The 15946-nt window shown below is 39.2% G+C and overlaps 1 protein-coding gene across 3 annotated transcripts in view; it reads left to right on the forward strand.

The window, feature by feature from the left end:
* The first annotated feature begins 4107 nt into the window (after positions 1 to 4107).
* Positions 4108 to 15946, forward strand: part of DMXL1 (Dmx like 1) — a 383924-nt gene continuing 372085 nt past the window's right edge. For 2 of the 3 annotated variants that reach the window (XM_053701585.1, XM_053701589.1), the window contains exons 1-2: positions 4108 to 4420; positions 5093 to 5253. In XM_053701585.1, coding sequence (XP_053557560.1) covers positions 5167 to 5253 — 87 coding nt within the window. In that variant the 5' untranslated portion in view covers positions 4108 to 4420; positions 5093 to 5166. The remainder of the gene's footprint in view (positions 4421 to 5092; positions 5254 to 15946) is intronic. The other variant, XM_053701586.1, reaches the window with a different exon arrangement.

Genomic DNA, 15946 nt, shown 5'->3' on the forward strand with positions numbered 1-15946 from the left:
AAAACAGCACACAAGGATCTAGGTATTACGAGACCTGCCTGCGGTTCCTTGCCGACTATTTGAGGGTGACTTCTGAAGAGGCCTGCGGGGGATCCCGCTCTCCGGAGGGTCGGGGCTCCGCTCCGGAGAATCTACCAGCTCACTTCAGGTGACGACATCTCCTGACTACTAAGGAGAAATATCGGAGGAGTGTGGGTTGCCGATACAGATTTGCGACAGACGTCGGCTGAGCCTGGGATCATTGGAGCCGTGTAGCCATCTGTCTCCTGACGTCTCCTCTCCCTGGTGTTAGCTGTCACTGCTCATTAGTGGGACCGGAGCTTCAGGTCAGTGCCGGAGAGACCTACCCATGCCAGCGAACTGCTCCCAAAGTAAGAAGCCGGTAAGGCGCGAAACGGCCGCCATGTTAGCCTGCTGTCAGCCCGGCTCTGTGAAGCTGGGGCCAGTGATCCCTGCAGACCTCCCAGGTACGAGCTGGCTCTGGGACTCTCTTTTGGGGGAGCCATCGAGGTGAGATCAACGGTGTAGAGGACACCGCGGCCATCCTTTCCTCCTGAGTGGGACCGTGTGAGACTTCCAGAGATTCCCAGAGGCTCCAGGTAAAACCCACGTGGGGGCTTCTTCTTATAAACGTCCTCTCACACACACACACACAGCGGGACTTTTTAAATCACAACAGGAGGGTTATTATACTCGGTGGCTGTACCTGTCTCTCAGGGGTCTTCAATTTTTCCTGCCGGAGGCCTGAGTGTTATATATTATTGCTGAAACGGCTGCCCAGACAGGGGTGTAAAGAGGGATAGTGTTTATTGGTTGCTGCATGCTGTCAACTGGAACTCTCTCTGTCACTTAAAATTAGCGCCACGTAGAAAATTGTGCAGGCTTCATAACACTGAGGCCTTTTTGCTCCACATATTGTGCCTCTTTGGTTTGCTGATCTCCTTTGACCTCTTATATCAGGCACACAATTGGGGGTCTGCCCTCCCTGCACAAGAAGAGGCAGAGAGAGAGGAGATTGCTCTGTTTATTTTTCTGTGCAGTTTACACCATCAACCTCTTCACTCAAAATATATGTATTCCCCACTATTGAGGTCTGAGAGGGAACACTGACAAGATTATCACAGACTCTCACCCTGTTCTACTGACTTTTTTGCTTCTTATAAACCAATACCAGAGTATTGTGTGCCTGCCCACCTACCTACATATTCCTTATTAAGGCTGCTGCGGCACAAACTTCCCTAAACTTTTTATTACCAAACCAGCGACACTCTGGTATGTTACATCACCAGATTATCATTGTCTAAGAGGACATATTCCTAGTAGGATACAGAGGGGTGTCTTACAAAAGTATTGTCTCTTCTCCTCACTTATACCCCAGGCTACTTTGAGAGTTAGGGCACAAAAGAACTGTGGGGTTATTGTCTCTACTCCCTAATTAACGGGGTATAAACTGCATACGGGGTATCCCTGTATGCTAACAGGGATACTTTAAAATTTGTTACACACAATGTGAGAGGGCTGAATTCGCCAGGTAAGTGCAGCGTCTTTCTCAGATCACTCAAACACTCGAATCCAGATGTTGTCCTCTTCAGGAGACACATTGGAAAGTTGGTAACATTCTAACTCTCTTCTCCAAACACTACACAACTATAGTCCTTGCCCCCTTTACTACAAAGGCCAGAGGTGTGGCTATCCAAATCCACAAGCGGCTGGCTTGTGAAATCACTTTCCAAGAGACTGACCCCCAAGAGACTTCAATCTCATCTGGGACCCCCATCTGGATAAAAAAAACTAACAAACCAAATCCTAATGACCACAGATTAGATTCCCTCTCCCTTAAATTTAGATCCCTTATGCTTGCATTTGGCTATTTTGACACCTGGCGCGCCTTTCACACCACGGACAGGGATTATACCCATTTTTCTTCCTCTCACCTAACCTACACTAGACTTGACTACATTTTTAGCCAATCCCAAACCTTAGACCATGATAAGGATACTCATATCCTCCCATGCGCATGGTCTGACCATGATCAAGTGTCACTTACAATTTACAATTCCTTCACCTCCCCACATCCACCATCATGGTCTATGCCACACTCTATCCTATCCGATATTCCCTTTCGAATAGAATTAGAAAAAGACCTAAGAGAGTTAATTGCCTTAAATGATACTCAAGCTGTCGCCGACGATACTCTTTGGGGGGCCATTAAGGCCTCAGTTAGAGGCTTGCTTATAAGAAAGCAGGCCATTCTCAGGAGATCTCGTGGGTTGCCCCTTTCACAAGCCTTTAGTAAGCTCAATGAACTAGAGAAACGTAATCGACTCTCCTCCTCACCCAGCACAGTCCACCGCTATAAAAGAACTTAAAAAAATTCTCAAGCAAAGAATGATGCAATAAACTTCAGCATTTTGCGCCCTTGCAAGCCTAATTTTGCCCGCGAAATTGAAAGAGAAAACAGTCAATAGAAAAAAGACTATACCCCAGGTAAGAAAAAATATTTTCCTAAATATGCTTTTCCCAAATATGAAACTGGCAGTCTGCAAAAGGAATTATACATAAACCTGTCTCGTGGCAAATATAAGTACAATACATATATTTTGAACTTTATATTAATACATAAAGTGCCAAACCATAGCTGAGAGTGTTTTAAGTAATGAATACATGCTTACCAAAAGACACCCATCCACATATAGCAGATAGCCAAACCAGTACTGAACCAGTTATCAGTAGAGGTAATGGAATATGAGAGTATATCGTCAATCTAAATAAGGGAGGTAGGAGATGAATCTCTACGACCGATAACAGAGAACCTATGAAATAGATCTCCCGTGAGGAAAACCATTGCATTCAATAGGTGATACTCCCTTCACAACCCTCTGACATTCGCTGTACTATGAGAGGAATCGGGCTTCAAAATGCTGAGAAGCGCATATCAACTTAGAATATAAGCACAAACTTACTTCACCACCTCCATAGGAGGCAAAGTTTGTAAAACTGAATTGTGGGTGTGGTGAGGGGTGTATTTATAGGCATTTTGAGGTTTGTGAAACTTTGCCCCTCCTGGTAGGATTGTGTCCCATACATAGCTCGTGGACTCTTGCCAATTACATGAAAGAAAAGCTGACAGGAAAATATCACCTGAGCATCTCTATGTAAAAAAAGAAGACATTTTACCTCTCAATCTCCTCAGCTCAGCAGAGTAAGTTCGGTGTAAAAAGTTATACTCAGCCCAGCTGCAGGTAAAAAAAAAGAAAAAAAAAGAAGAAATGAACAGTAGCCAATCAGCATCAACAGTGCTGAGGTCATGAACTCTTTTACTGTGATCTCATGAGATTTCACTTAACTCTCTCATGAGATTTCATAGTAAGCTACCTTAAACTGAATAGGAAAATAAGATGAGTGTGCACGTAAGCTCACTCCTTAGCTGTCCCGGGACAGACATACTGATTTGCTGCTTAGAAGTCATTTACAATGGGATGTGGCTACTGAGGAATTTTTGAGGTAAAATATCTTTCTTTTTTACATAGAGATGTTCAGGTGATATTTTTTAGTCAGCTTTTTACAGCTATGCTGCATCACTTTTAAGTGTTTCAACATTTGGGTATCATGGCCCTTTAAGGCTGTGCTGTATGAACATTATTTTCTCAACAGTTTGTACAGTTGGTACTTTCAGGGTTGCTTTAAGAACTCTGTGTACAGTAAAGTTACATATGTAAGGTTTTAAATAATGTATCCATGTAAGATAGCAGAGCTCATGTGTTAGGTGCTGGCTGGAGAAAGTCTATGGGAGAAACATTACTTGTGGACCCCAAACTATAGCCCCCCCTTTTGGTCCATGGACACACGAGTAGTGCAGTATTGTTAGTAGCCCCAATATGAACCTCCATACTATTGTTTGTTTGTATGATCATGTATGATTGAAAAAAAGAATTAAAAACGCAAAAATATAATTTTTCCTGGTTAAGGTATAATATAATGTTGGGCTTCCGTAATAATAAAATGAAAAATTCTTGAATGACAGACCCTAGACACAAAACAAACTGTTGGCCCCGCTGTCAGTCACGAGCATTAGCATCAAAACCGCGCCCAATTTAGACAGTGGCCAATAGGAATACGTCGCGAGGCAGGTCTCTCACTTCCTCTCTTTAGCTCACTGCTTTTTACGTTCTGGGCATTGCTGCTCGCGCGCTGATGACGGCAGAGGTACAGGAGGAGGCAGCAGTGACAGCGGTACATGCGCATTGCAGCAGTGGACGGCGTTAGTGCTAAGTGCAGCTTGGTATTTGCTTCCTTTACCCCCTTACAGATCACCAGTGATTGCCCAACTTGGCGTTCTATCTACTCTGTGGGAAGACTGATGATTCCTCTTTAAGATCTGCTGTGAGAAGCAGGGATTGGCGACATCGACTCCTTGCGTGTAAGTGTAGTTTGTATGACAATTCCGTGTAGGTGTCACTGTGTTGATATTGCTTGGCTAGATTCACTAAGATCTCCACGAACTCACATCTTTCAAACTGTATATTGTCGTGTGCAAGTTACAGAAATGTTGGGACCCCCCTCGCATTTTAGTGATCCTGGTGCTTTGCATAACCTTTTTACTAGCGATATTTTACCTATATAGATCCTTATTTTTTAATACTTCTGTATATATTTAGCCAAGTGCGTTTCTGTATGTTGGTTACTCTGTGTTGTGATGATGGTTATAAAGTTGTAGTGGTTAATGTATCGCTGTCCATTCTAGGTCAGATTCTTTTTCTGTTGTGTCCTGTTGTCACTTATCGTGTTTGTGTTTTGTTAGTAGGACTGCATTTATGTCACTGATGTATCTATATTTTGCTCTGCCTCTATGTATGTGGTAGTACCTTGTTATCAGTCTGAGTTACTTTTATGATATATCTTTTATGGCTTTGGCTGATTTTGTGTGTGTGGGTCTCAATGTTGTGTTGCTGTGTGATTCTGTCCCTGCAGATTGTCACTCATGCATAGCCCATCTTGTGATGTCATTGCTTTGGTGTTCTGTGTGAGAGATGTGATAGTTTGACAATTGTAGTGTTGTGGTTTGTGATGACATTTTTTTGTAATCACACAGAAAATACCCATGTGATGTGTCTCCCTTTTATCTGGTGACCTGGCCAGTGCTGGGATCTATGTGGCTGCTGGACCATGAATCTGCACCAGGTGCTGACTGGAGCTGTCAACCCGGGGGATAACTGTTTCTCGGTGGGAAGTCTACAGGATCAGCCTATTACGGTGAGAGCCATAAGATCAGGTTATTGTGTGGATCTGCCCAGTACCTTTCTATACCTTGCACATGTTGATACCTAAAGCAATTGGTACAATACAGATATTTAAGCTGTGCATTTCTCTCTGCAGACCTGTTTTTCTTGTCTTGAACTTTTGTTTCCATTAGTGCTTCAAACGATTGGATTGGAGTGCTCTTTTATTATGGGTGCACAGAATTTTTGCTTTTAGTCTAAACATAATTATGTAAATTATATTCTAATGTGTCTATTTTAAATCACACTCACTATTTTGTAAATTAATTTATCAGGGAGTTTTTAATTTAACACTGATAAATAAACTCAGTATAACAGTGAAATAGCCTGGATGACATTATTCCATAATATCTGCTAATTGTGTTGAATACTGCCTATTAAACTGAACTATAAATGGATCTTGCATGTTTCTCTATAATGTCACAACTGTCACTTTATATGACTTTTGGATTACTGTGCTGAACTGTAAATAAAAAGAAAAGATTTGAAATAGACCTTTTTGTATTGTATTTTGGACATTTTGATTTTGACTTTATTGTAAATATTATACCATTTGTTCTCACCAGGGTCTTTTTTAATGACCACATGTGTACATTTTGGACAATATTAAGCTAAAATGAGCTAATATTAAAATAGTTTATTATTTAGTGTACAGAATGTCATAAGTAGATTTATGTTAAAATATGTAAATATTTTGTACTTTGGATAGCAGAAAAAAATTCTTTTTTTTTTTTTTAGATAGATTGGCCCCACTGACTACTTATAATGCCACTAGGCTGGCATAATTTTCTTTGGAGAACCCTGGCTATAATTCTAATTCAGAGTACTTACAACAGCTGGGCTCAAAATATGTAAAACCCGGGGAGTGTGTATCTATCTATCTATCTATCTATCTATCTCATAAACTCCTAGAGCTACTATTAATCCCCAAAGGTACCATGCAATATTTTATTTTATAAATTTATTTTTGATACATATTTTGGAGTCTTGAGAAATACATATTGCTTTCTGATTGAAGTAATTGATACCATGAATCTAGACTGTTTTTGTTTCAGTTCCTGTTTCCAAATACATCTATTCTATATCCATTAATTGTGACGTAATAAAGTAAATAACTTTGTGATATATTCTGCATAATATTGCAAGCATTCTGATTCGTAAGAAATTAATTTGTTAAATTTAGATGAAAAACAATATGTAAAAGTAGCATATAAGAATAGCAAATATTCTAAAGGGACATTTCTGTGTAAAAGTAAAATGCTTTTTGTTAAAGCATTTATTTTCAAACAAATATTATTTTTGCAATGTGTTTAACACATTACAAAGGTTTTAAAAATGTAGTAAGTGTTGCACTCCAGGAATACACCCTTTCTGCTTCAGATATGGAAATATTTGCATGTTTCTCATTTGCTCACCAGCCCTGTCCTCTTCCTGAGTGGCACAAGAGCCTAAGTTTGACCAGTTCTTCAGTTGTTAAAATAACTACATTTGTTTGTAAATAAAATTTAAATAGAGCATTTTCATTTTAAAACTAGTATGTCCCTTTAAACATACTTGTACTGGATAAAGGTTAAAACATAGCCTGAGAAGAATAAACAGATTTTTCAAACACAAAAATATCAGTTTATTTTGTGGCTTTAAAAAAAAAAAAAAAAAGGTTTTCCCCAGAAACGCAAATTATATATGAAAATATCTAATGTTTTGTGAGTGAGTTTGGACAGGGAAACGATCGGGCATAAATTGTCAAAATGGGTTAACCCAACCCTTCTGGGAAATCAAAATATTGTGCCCTTTTAAAATGTATCTGATATTTGTATGGTTAGATGTTTTATACTTAATCATTTTCTGTATAAATTGCAAGTTAAAGAGACAGTCTACCATAGAATTGTTATTGTTTTATAAGATTGATAATCACTTTATTACCCATTCCCCAGTTTTGCATAACCAACACCGTTATATTAATATGCTTTTTACCTCTGTGACTACCTTGTATCAAGGAACCTTCTTCCAGCCCCCTGATCACATGACCTTGACTGTTTATTATCTATTGTCTTAGATTTAGCATTGTTTTGTGCTAAATCTTAAATAACCCCCTGTGCCTGAACACAGTGTTATCTATATAGCCCACGTGTACTTTCTGTCTCTTTGTGTTGAAAAGAGATTTAAAAAGCATGTGATAAAGAGGCAGCCCTCAAAGGCTTAGAAATTAGCATATGAGCCTACCTATGTTTAGTTTAAACTAAGAATACCAAGAGAAAAAAGCAAATTTGATGATAAAAGTAAATTGGAAAGTTGATTAAAATTAAAAGTCCTATCTGAATAATGAAAGTTTTTAATTTTTACTAGACTGTCCCTTTAATGCATAGGACCAAAAACAATATATTTTTTTTATCTTTTGATTTATTACCAAATATAGGACATCTAAGTTTTTTGGGGTTTTACATAATTAGGGAAGAATGACTCCTATGCTGCAATTTACTAAATTTGCCATAGAAAACAACACGTACATATTTTCCTATATTATGTTTCTGCAAACTTAAGTTGTTTTCCAACAATTCTAGGCATGCTGAAGGAAACAAGATATAATGTATGTGGGCAGTGGGTACCTCACAGAAAAAAGTTGAAATTTATGTGTAACTACAATATGGGCCAAACAACTAAAAACAGCTGCTGCAATAGTTCCACAGCCTGGATTTATTTTGTGGGGGCTGCAGTCTCTTCTGTAAAAGTTAGGGTCATGTGGGACACACCAGGTGTGGTTGTTCTCCCTAGTTTCAGCAGTGGACCAGTTTTGAGTGTGTCTAGGGACAAGACTGGGGGTTGCTTATTATAAGGCTGCGCACAAGCTATGAACACTGTACAGTGAGTGACAGCAGGAGGTGTGACGGAACGTCAAGGCACAATGTGCAGGTGGCTGGTACCATGTAGTGAGTTTATATACAACTTAATATAATACAGATAATGGCACTGTGCTAGTGTAAACATACCCAGGTCATGGAATACTCCTCTGAGGTACTCATGTTTTGCATAGTGTGTGACAATTATTTGGGTTGTGTGGTGTGGGGAAATTTACTTTATTGGTGTGCACAGTTCAGGGCTGGCTGCCTGGGTCCGAGAATAAAATGGTGCCCCCCCCCCCCGTGATAACATTACTGATTAGCATATCAACCTACTAGCCTGGCCGCTGACCTTACTAAGCCTACCTACCTGCATTCAACCAATGCTTATGCACAATAAGTGGGAAGGAAGTTAGGGAAGAGATGCACTTGTCCCACCTTGAATGTTGCCCCTGACTGGTTCTGTGTCTTTGTGCACGATGAAGTTATGCTGCTGGGATCTCGTGACTTCCCCCACGGAGACAGAGAACAGGAGGGGTCTGACAGTGACTGACTCAGTCACTGAAGTGCTGCCCCTTGTCAAGTACTGCCGGGACCCACTTTGTCCCACGGTTGAGCTGGCCCTGGCACAGTTATTTCTGCATATAGAAGCACTCTAGCAACCTAGATAATGCAAATGGGAAGACTCGCACACTTAAAGGGTCAGTAAACCTTAAAAATAATGGTATATAATTCTGCACATAGTGCAGAATTATATAACATTGCATTACATTAGAGATATTTTTACAAAATAAAAAGGGAATATTATGATTTAAAAAGTTTGGCTAATGTAATGTTATATAATTCTGCACTATGTGCAGAATTATATAACATTATTTTTAAGGTTTACTGTCCCTTTAACTCAAGGGCTAAACAGTGATGCAGAATAGGAGGGCATTTGTATTTGTAATGATTATTATTTGAAAGTTTAGGGGAAATTGCCAATATTTCTCATTTTATAGAACACATTTCCCTGTAAATCTCCCATAGTCAGTAGAATTTAAAAGAATTTATCCCTGAGTTTCTAGCCAATTCTTTGGTTTTATTTATCTCCATGTAAGCATTAAAGAACCAGTCAACACAGTAGATTTGCATAATCAACAAATGCAAGATAACAAGACAATGCAATAGCACTTAGTCTGAAAGGGACACTCATGTCAAAATTAAACTTCATGATTCAGATACAACATGCAATTATAAACAACTTTCCAGGAGAGGGGCCTGGAACCTAACTCCCTCACTTCCCATTGACTTACATTATAAACTGGGTTTCAATTTACAACGGTTTTGATTTACAACCATTCCTTCTGGAAACTAACCCCGGCGTAAACTGAGGGCTAACTGTAATTGTATTACATTTTGTCCCCTTTTCTTATAACTTAAAGGGACAGTAAAGTAAATTTTGCTAAGTTATTTTGTTATCCTTTGTTAAAGAGTAATCCTAGGTAAACTCAGGGATATGCACCTGTGTCTAGCCATCTGGCAGCAACGTTTGCAACATTGTTTATAGCAATGTTATACATAGTAGCAAACACTGCTGCCATAGACTACTAAAGACACATGCACACTCCTGAGCTCCTATTGGCATACCTAGCTTTACACTTAACAAAGGATATCACAAGAACAAATCAAATTTAATTATAGAAGTAAAGTTGATTTAAATCATATGCTCTATCTGAATAATGAAAGTTTTGAATTTACTGTCCCTTTAACTCTGAAAATTGTTGTTAAGTAATTGGTGCAACCATGTTGAAACCTAGATTTTTTTTCCTGATCTATCTATTCTTTTGAGAACAAATATGAACAGATGTATAATGGACATTAAGAGTGTGCACAAGTGATGCCTGTGTGACATACCTGTTACTAGTACTACAACAATCTTGTAATTTTCTTTGCAATCTTGTTGCCTTTTTTATATCAGTCCCTATATGTCCCCAGCAGAAGAGATTCGATAAGGGGAAAACTAGGTTCCAACATGACAACTCCCATTATTTTATAGAAAACAAACCTTTACACTTTTATATTTTCAATATGTATGCTTAGAATTTTACTGTTTTGATATCTCATTAATTCTCCTTTAGCACAATGTTAAGCTATATGTTTTTATGTTAAGTATTGGCTAAATCAGGGCTTGAAAATATTAGACATAAGGGGGTCTGAGGCTTTTTAAAATCAACTTTTGTGAGCCGCTAAACTACTACCTACAGTCCTACACTATTGCTTGCCTCAAGGCTGTAAGTTTTTCAGGGTCCCACAGTTCAGTCAGCACAGGGACCAGCGCATATATCAAAAGCTGACCTTTTTTATGTTTCATGTTATAAGTGTCTATCAGTAATGGACCAATTTATAGTGTCACTCAGCATGAGAGCTGGACTCTAAAGAATCACATGCACTCTTTTCAATCCCTGCTGTGCCAGTCTGCTTAGGGACCTGGTGCTGTGAAATTTAGCTTGCTATAACTCCTGGGTCTCAGCAGTATCATCCCCAGTGACCAAAGGATTTAATATAATTTATATGTTATACACTGGAGGGGTGGGGGCAACTTGGTCCTAAATTTTGACCTCTGGCAGAAAGAGCCGTAGATGTTTGCATAGACTCCCTGCTGAGATGAGCTTTTTCTAACCTTGCAGTCTGTAGGGTGAGTTTTCAGAATAGGCAACCTATCAAACCTTTCATTGTTATTTGATGTCTCACATTATTGTTCTGTCATTTAAACATTGCTCTATAGAGCTTCTAGTGTGTTCTCATCATGGAATGCAAAAATCGTTTGATAACACTCCAGGCATTTGTAGTGGCTTGGTTGCTTGATGTCCAAGATTGATTGTGGATTCTTGGCAACTAAAATGATGAAATGGAATCACTCAGTCTGAGAAATTTTTATGCTTTACTCGTGATAATGCACATTGCATCAATGTAAAATGTATTAAATTGAATTAAACAAGAACTTTTATTAAAGCCAGTTCCTAATTTCTTATTTTAACAGGAACAAATACACAGATTTTTTATAGCTTCAAGATTTGTTCAGAACTTTTTTGTTTAGTGTAATATGTATAGTAGTGCAGCTATAGTTTTAAAGAGACCCGAAACCCCCAATTTATTTCATGATTTAGATAGAACATGCAATTTTAAATAACTCAAATTTTCTTCTTTCTCTTGGTATCTTTTGTTAAAAAGCAGGAAAATAAGCTCATGAGCACTATATAGCAGCAGTTTTGCTAAATGTTATCCATTTGCAAGAGCACCAGATAGCAGCACTATTTCCTGCAATGTAGTGCTCCGGAAACCCTACCTAAGTGTGTCTTCATCCCAGAATACCATGGGAGCAAAGCAAATTTGATCATAGAAGTACATTGGAAACTTTTTTTTTTATAAAATTGTATGCCCTGTCTGAAGCACAAAAGAACATTTTTAGGTTTGATATCTCTTTAAAGTACTGTTTTAATACAGTAGAATTGCATAATCAACAATTGCACAATAATACAATGCAATAGCACTTAATCTGAATTACTCAGAATTTTAAATCTGCAGTCGATGTTTTTGAAAATGACAAAACTTCCTTTAATTTTCTAGCTCTCTGTATCATGTGTCAGCCAGTAGCGGACCTACTCAATAAAACTTTTGTTGGGCCCCCAAAGGTAACTCAGTAGTAAGCAATAATAATATACATGCTGTTCTGTATAAAGATTTTGAGGATAGATAGACCTGTAAACTGCACTAATAAAAGGCTCCCCTGCATTAGAATTGTACACATTCTGCGCATGCCTATGTATAGACTGGCTGCAATGGGCCCCCCAAGCCCTTAGGCCCTGGTGCCATTGCACCTGCTGCACCAATGGTAGTATTGCCCCTGGTGTCAGCAATCGGCCTCATACGTATGCAATGGGATCTCTTGCACATGCTTAGTAAGAGCTGTGTCTCTTAAATTGTACATATAAAAAGACACTCAGGTTGATAATGGAAGTAAATTGTAAAGTCTCATAAAACTGCATGTTCTATCTGAATCATGAAAGTTTAATTTTGTCTGTAGTGTTCCTTTAAGTTTACAGGACTGCTCATTGGTAAAGTGAATGTCATTTCTCCTAATGTACAAGTAATAATCTAATACAAACGCTAGATTTTAGTGCAACCTTAATTAATTGGTTCTTACTTTTTATGTGCCATTCAAAAGATATCCTTTTTTTCTTATTGTATCTCCCTTCCCAACTCAAATGATGTGATTGGATGCCGCACAGAAAACCCCCCCAAAACAGTCACATCACGTGAGGGGTGGACAATATACAGTACAATAAGAAAAGGATTTTTGATTATTACTTGGGCATTAGCAAAATTTACGATCACTTTAATCCTTGTTATTCAGATATGTGTAACTTTAGAATGTAATTATTTGAAACCTGGCAGTATCATGGGCACACTTTTGGAAATGCTGAAAGTCTGAAGTAAATGTTGGTATTAAAGGAACACTAAACCCAAATATTTTCTTTCATGATTCAGAGCGTGCAATTTTAAGCTACTTTCTAATTTACTCCTGTTATCAATTTTTCTTCGTTCTCTTGCAATCTTAATTTAAAAAGCAGGAATGTGATGCATAGGAGCCAGCCCATTTTTGGTTGAGAACCTGGGTTATGTTTGCTTATTGGTGGGTAAATGTAAGCCTCCAATAAGCAAGCACTATCCATGGTGCTGAACCTTAAATGGGCTGGCTGCTAAGATTTACATTCCTGCTTTTAAAATAAAGATAGCAAGAGAACGAAGAAAAATTGATATTAGGAGTAAATAAAAAAGCTGCTTAACTTTTCATGCTCTATTGGAATCGTGAAAGAAAAAATGTGGGTTCAGTGCCCCTTTAAGTATTGCTAATAAAGGTACTTTCCATATCTTTTAAAGTCATTATCTCTGAAGTCTGCTGACTTTCTTCACTATAAGTTTATCTTGAACTCTACTATTCTGCCCTTAATCTATATAAGCAACACTACTTCTCTACTCTTTCTTCAAACCCAAAACGTCTGTTCTCCACATTCAATACTCTTCTCCGCCCACCCCCACCTCTCACCACAACTTCTCTCTCAGCCCAAGACTTTGCCAGCTACTTCAACAACAAAATCGACTCCATCAGAACTGAAATCAGCTCTCAACATACTACAGGTCTCCCACCCCCTCAAAAGCTCACAATCATCCAAAACCCACATAGCCATAAATTTAGGTCTTTTGCCCCTGTTACAGAGGAAGAAGTTTCTGCCCTTATACTATCCTCTCACCTCACTACCTGTCCCCTCGACCCCATCCCCTCACAACTACTCCCCTCCCTCTCTTCTACCCTTACCCCTATACTTGCACACATCTTCAACCTCTCCCACAGCACTGGTATAGTTACCACATCTCTTAAATATGCATTAGTCACACCTATCCTCAAAAAACCTTCTCTCGATCCAACCTCCCCATCCAACTACTGCCCTATTTCCCTACTACCTCTTGCCTCAAAGTTTCTTGAAAAGCTAGTATATGCACGTCTATCCCATTTCCTTACATTAAACTCCCTCCTTGACCCACTGCAATCTGGATTTCGCCCCCTTCACTCAACAGAGACAGCAATTGTTAAGGTTACCAATGACCTACTTACAGCAAAAACAAAAGGCCGCTTCTCTCTACTTATCCTCCTTGATCTGTCTGCAGCCTTTGATACTGTCGACCACCCTCTTTTGCTTTATAACCTCCAATCCTTCGGCACCTGTGACACAGCTCTCACAGCTCTCTCTTGGTTCTCTTCCTATCTGTCTAACCTTACCTTTAGTGTAGCCTTCTCTGGGGTGTCCTCTGCCCCATTAACTCTTTCTGTTGGGTTACCGCAAGGCTCTGTTCTCAGTCCCCTTCTCTTCTCAATCTACACGTCCTCACTAGGTTCCTTAATAAAGTCCCACGGGTTTCATTATCATTTGTATGCCGACGATACACAAATCTACCTCTCTGCACCAGAATTATCTCCTTCCTTGCTAACCCGTGTCACTGTCTCTCTCATATCTCATCTTGGATGTCCTCTCACTACCTAAAGCTAAATCTCTCCAAAACTGAGCTCCTTATTTTTCCCCCTTCTTCAAAACTCCACCCCCATGTCTCTATAAATGTTGACAACTCCATCATTACCCCAACCTTGCATGCCCGATGTCTTGGGGTCACACTTGACTCAGATCTTTCTTTCACTCCTCACATTAAAAACACCTTAAAAACATTGCTAAAATTAGATATTTCCTTACACAAGACACAACAAAGATTTGAATCCACTCTCTCATCCTTTCCCGCCTCAACTACTGCAACTCTATCCTCTCTGGTCTCCCTAGCTGCTGCCTAGCTCCTTTACAATCCATAATGAATGCCTCTGCTAGGCTCATCTTCCTTGCACATTGCTCTTCATCTGCTGCACCTCTCTGCTAATCCCTTCACTGGATTCCTCTTGCCTCCAGGATTAAGCACAACATTCTCACTCTGACACACAAAGCCCTCAATTGCATTGCTCCCCCACTACATCTCAGACCTTGTCTCCAGATACTCTCCCTCCTGCCCCCTTCGCTCCGCTCATGATCTCCTCCTCTCTTGTTACCTCCTCACATTCCCATCTACAAGATTTCTCAAGACTAGCTTCCATCTTATGGAACTCTGCCTCGCTCCACAAGAATCTCCCCTAGTTTTAAAAGCTTCAAGTGCTCCGTGAAGACTCTACTTTTCAGGGACGCTTACAACCTACACTAACCTTCCCATCTCCACTGCTATCCCCTTAAACCCCATAGCATGTAAGCCTATGAGCCCAGCTGTTTGTAGTCCACCTTCATAAGAGCCGACTACAACAGTGCAACTCTCAGCAGGACCCTCTACCCATTTGATCCCTGTAATTGTTTTTTATATACCACCTATGTTCATAGTGCTGCGGAACCTGTTGGCGCTCTACAAATACCTGATAATAAATGAACAAATAAGGAACTGTAAACACCTTGAGATTTTAATATAAAATAAAATGTTTAGTTATGCACAATAAAACACATTCTATCCCCATTTTGTGTCATTTAGATTTGAAAATTGTAGATATATAATCACTTAAAGGGACATTGTACATTTGATCTTTCTTTGCATAAATGTTTTTGTAGATGATCCATTTATATAGCACACCCATCTGAGTGTTTTTGTAAAAATGTATAGTTTTCTTTATTTTTAAGACTCTTAACCAAACCCCAAAGTTTTAGATGTATACTGATGTCTACAGATTCCTGCAGCTCCTGTTTGTATAAACTGTCTTGTCATATGCCGGGGAGGAGGGAAATGTTTTCCCAGACCTTTCACTGGATGTCTCAGCCTAAACTCATCAACAGTGCTAAACTAGGAGCTTCTAAGTTTGTAAAAGCCTTTAAACTGTATTTTTTAGATCGGTATCTGTACATATTCTTCTTTATAGTAGTGTATATTACATGCAGTCCTTTTTAAGTGAGCATGCACTTCATTTGGGGTGTGTGTGTATATATTGAGTAATCCTACGATTACCAGGGTAAAACTGACATTACAGCATTATTTTCGTCCTTTGAAGGCAATAATTCTTTCAAATCTCTGCTTCAAACATATTTATACGTTGCGCTGTAATTCCCCATCTTCACTATCTTTTTTGCCTCTGCCTGGGGTGTTCAAGGGGGGTGAAACCTCATTACCCAAGGTTCACTTGGCTTTGATGCCAGAGCTGCTGGGGTAATGTCAGTTTTACCCAGATAGCTTTACTTGTAATGTGTGTGTATATATGTATGTATGTATGTGTGT

This window comes from Bombina bombina, chromosome 2, assembly GCF_027579735.1.
Source record: "Bombina bombina isolate aBomBom1 chromosome 2, aBomBom1.pri, whole genome shotgun sequence".
Classification (NCBI taxonomy): domain Eukaryota; kingdom Metazoa; phylum Chordata; class Amphibia; order Anura; family Bombinatoridae; genus Bombina; species Bombina bombina.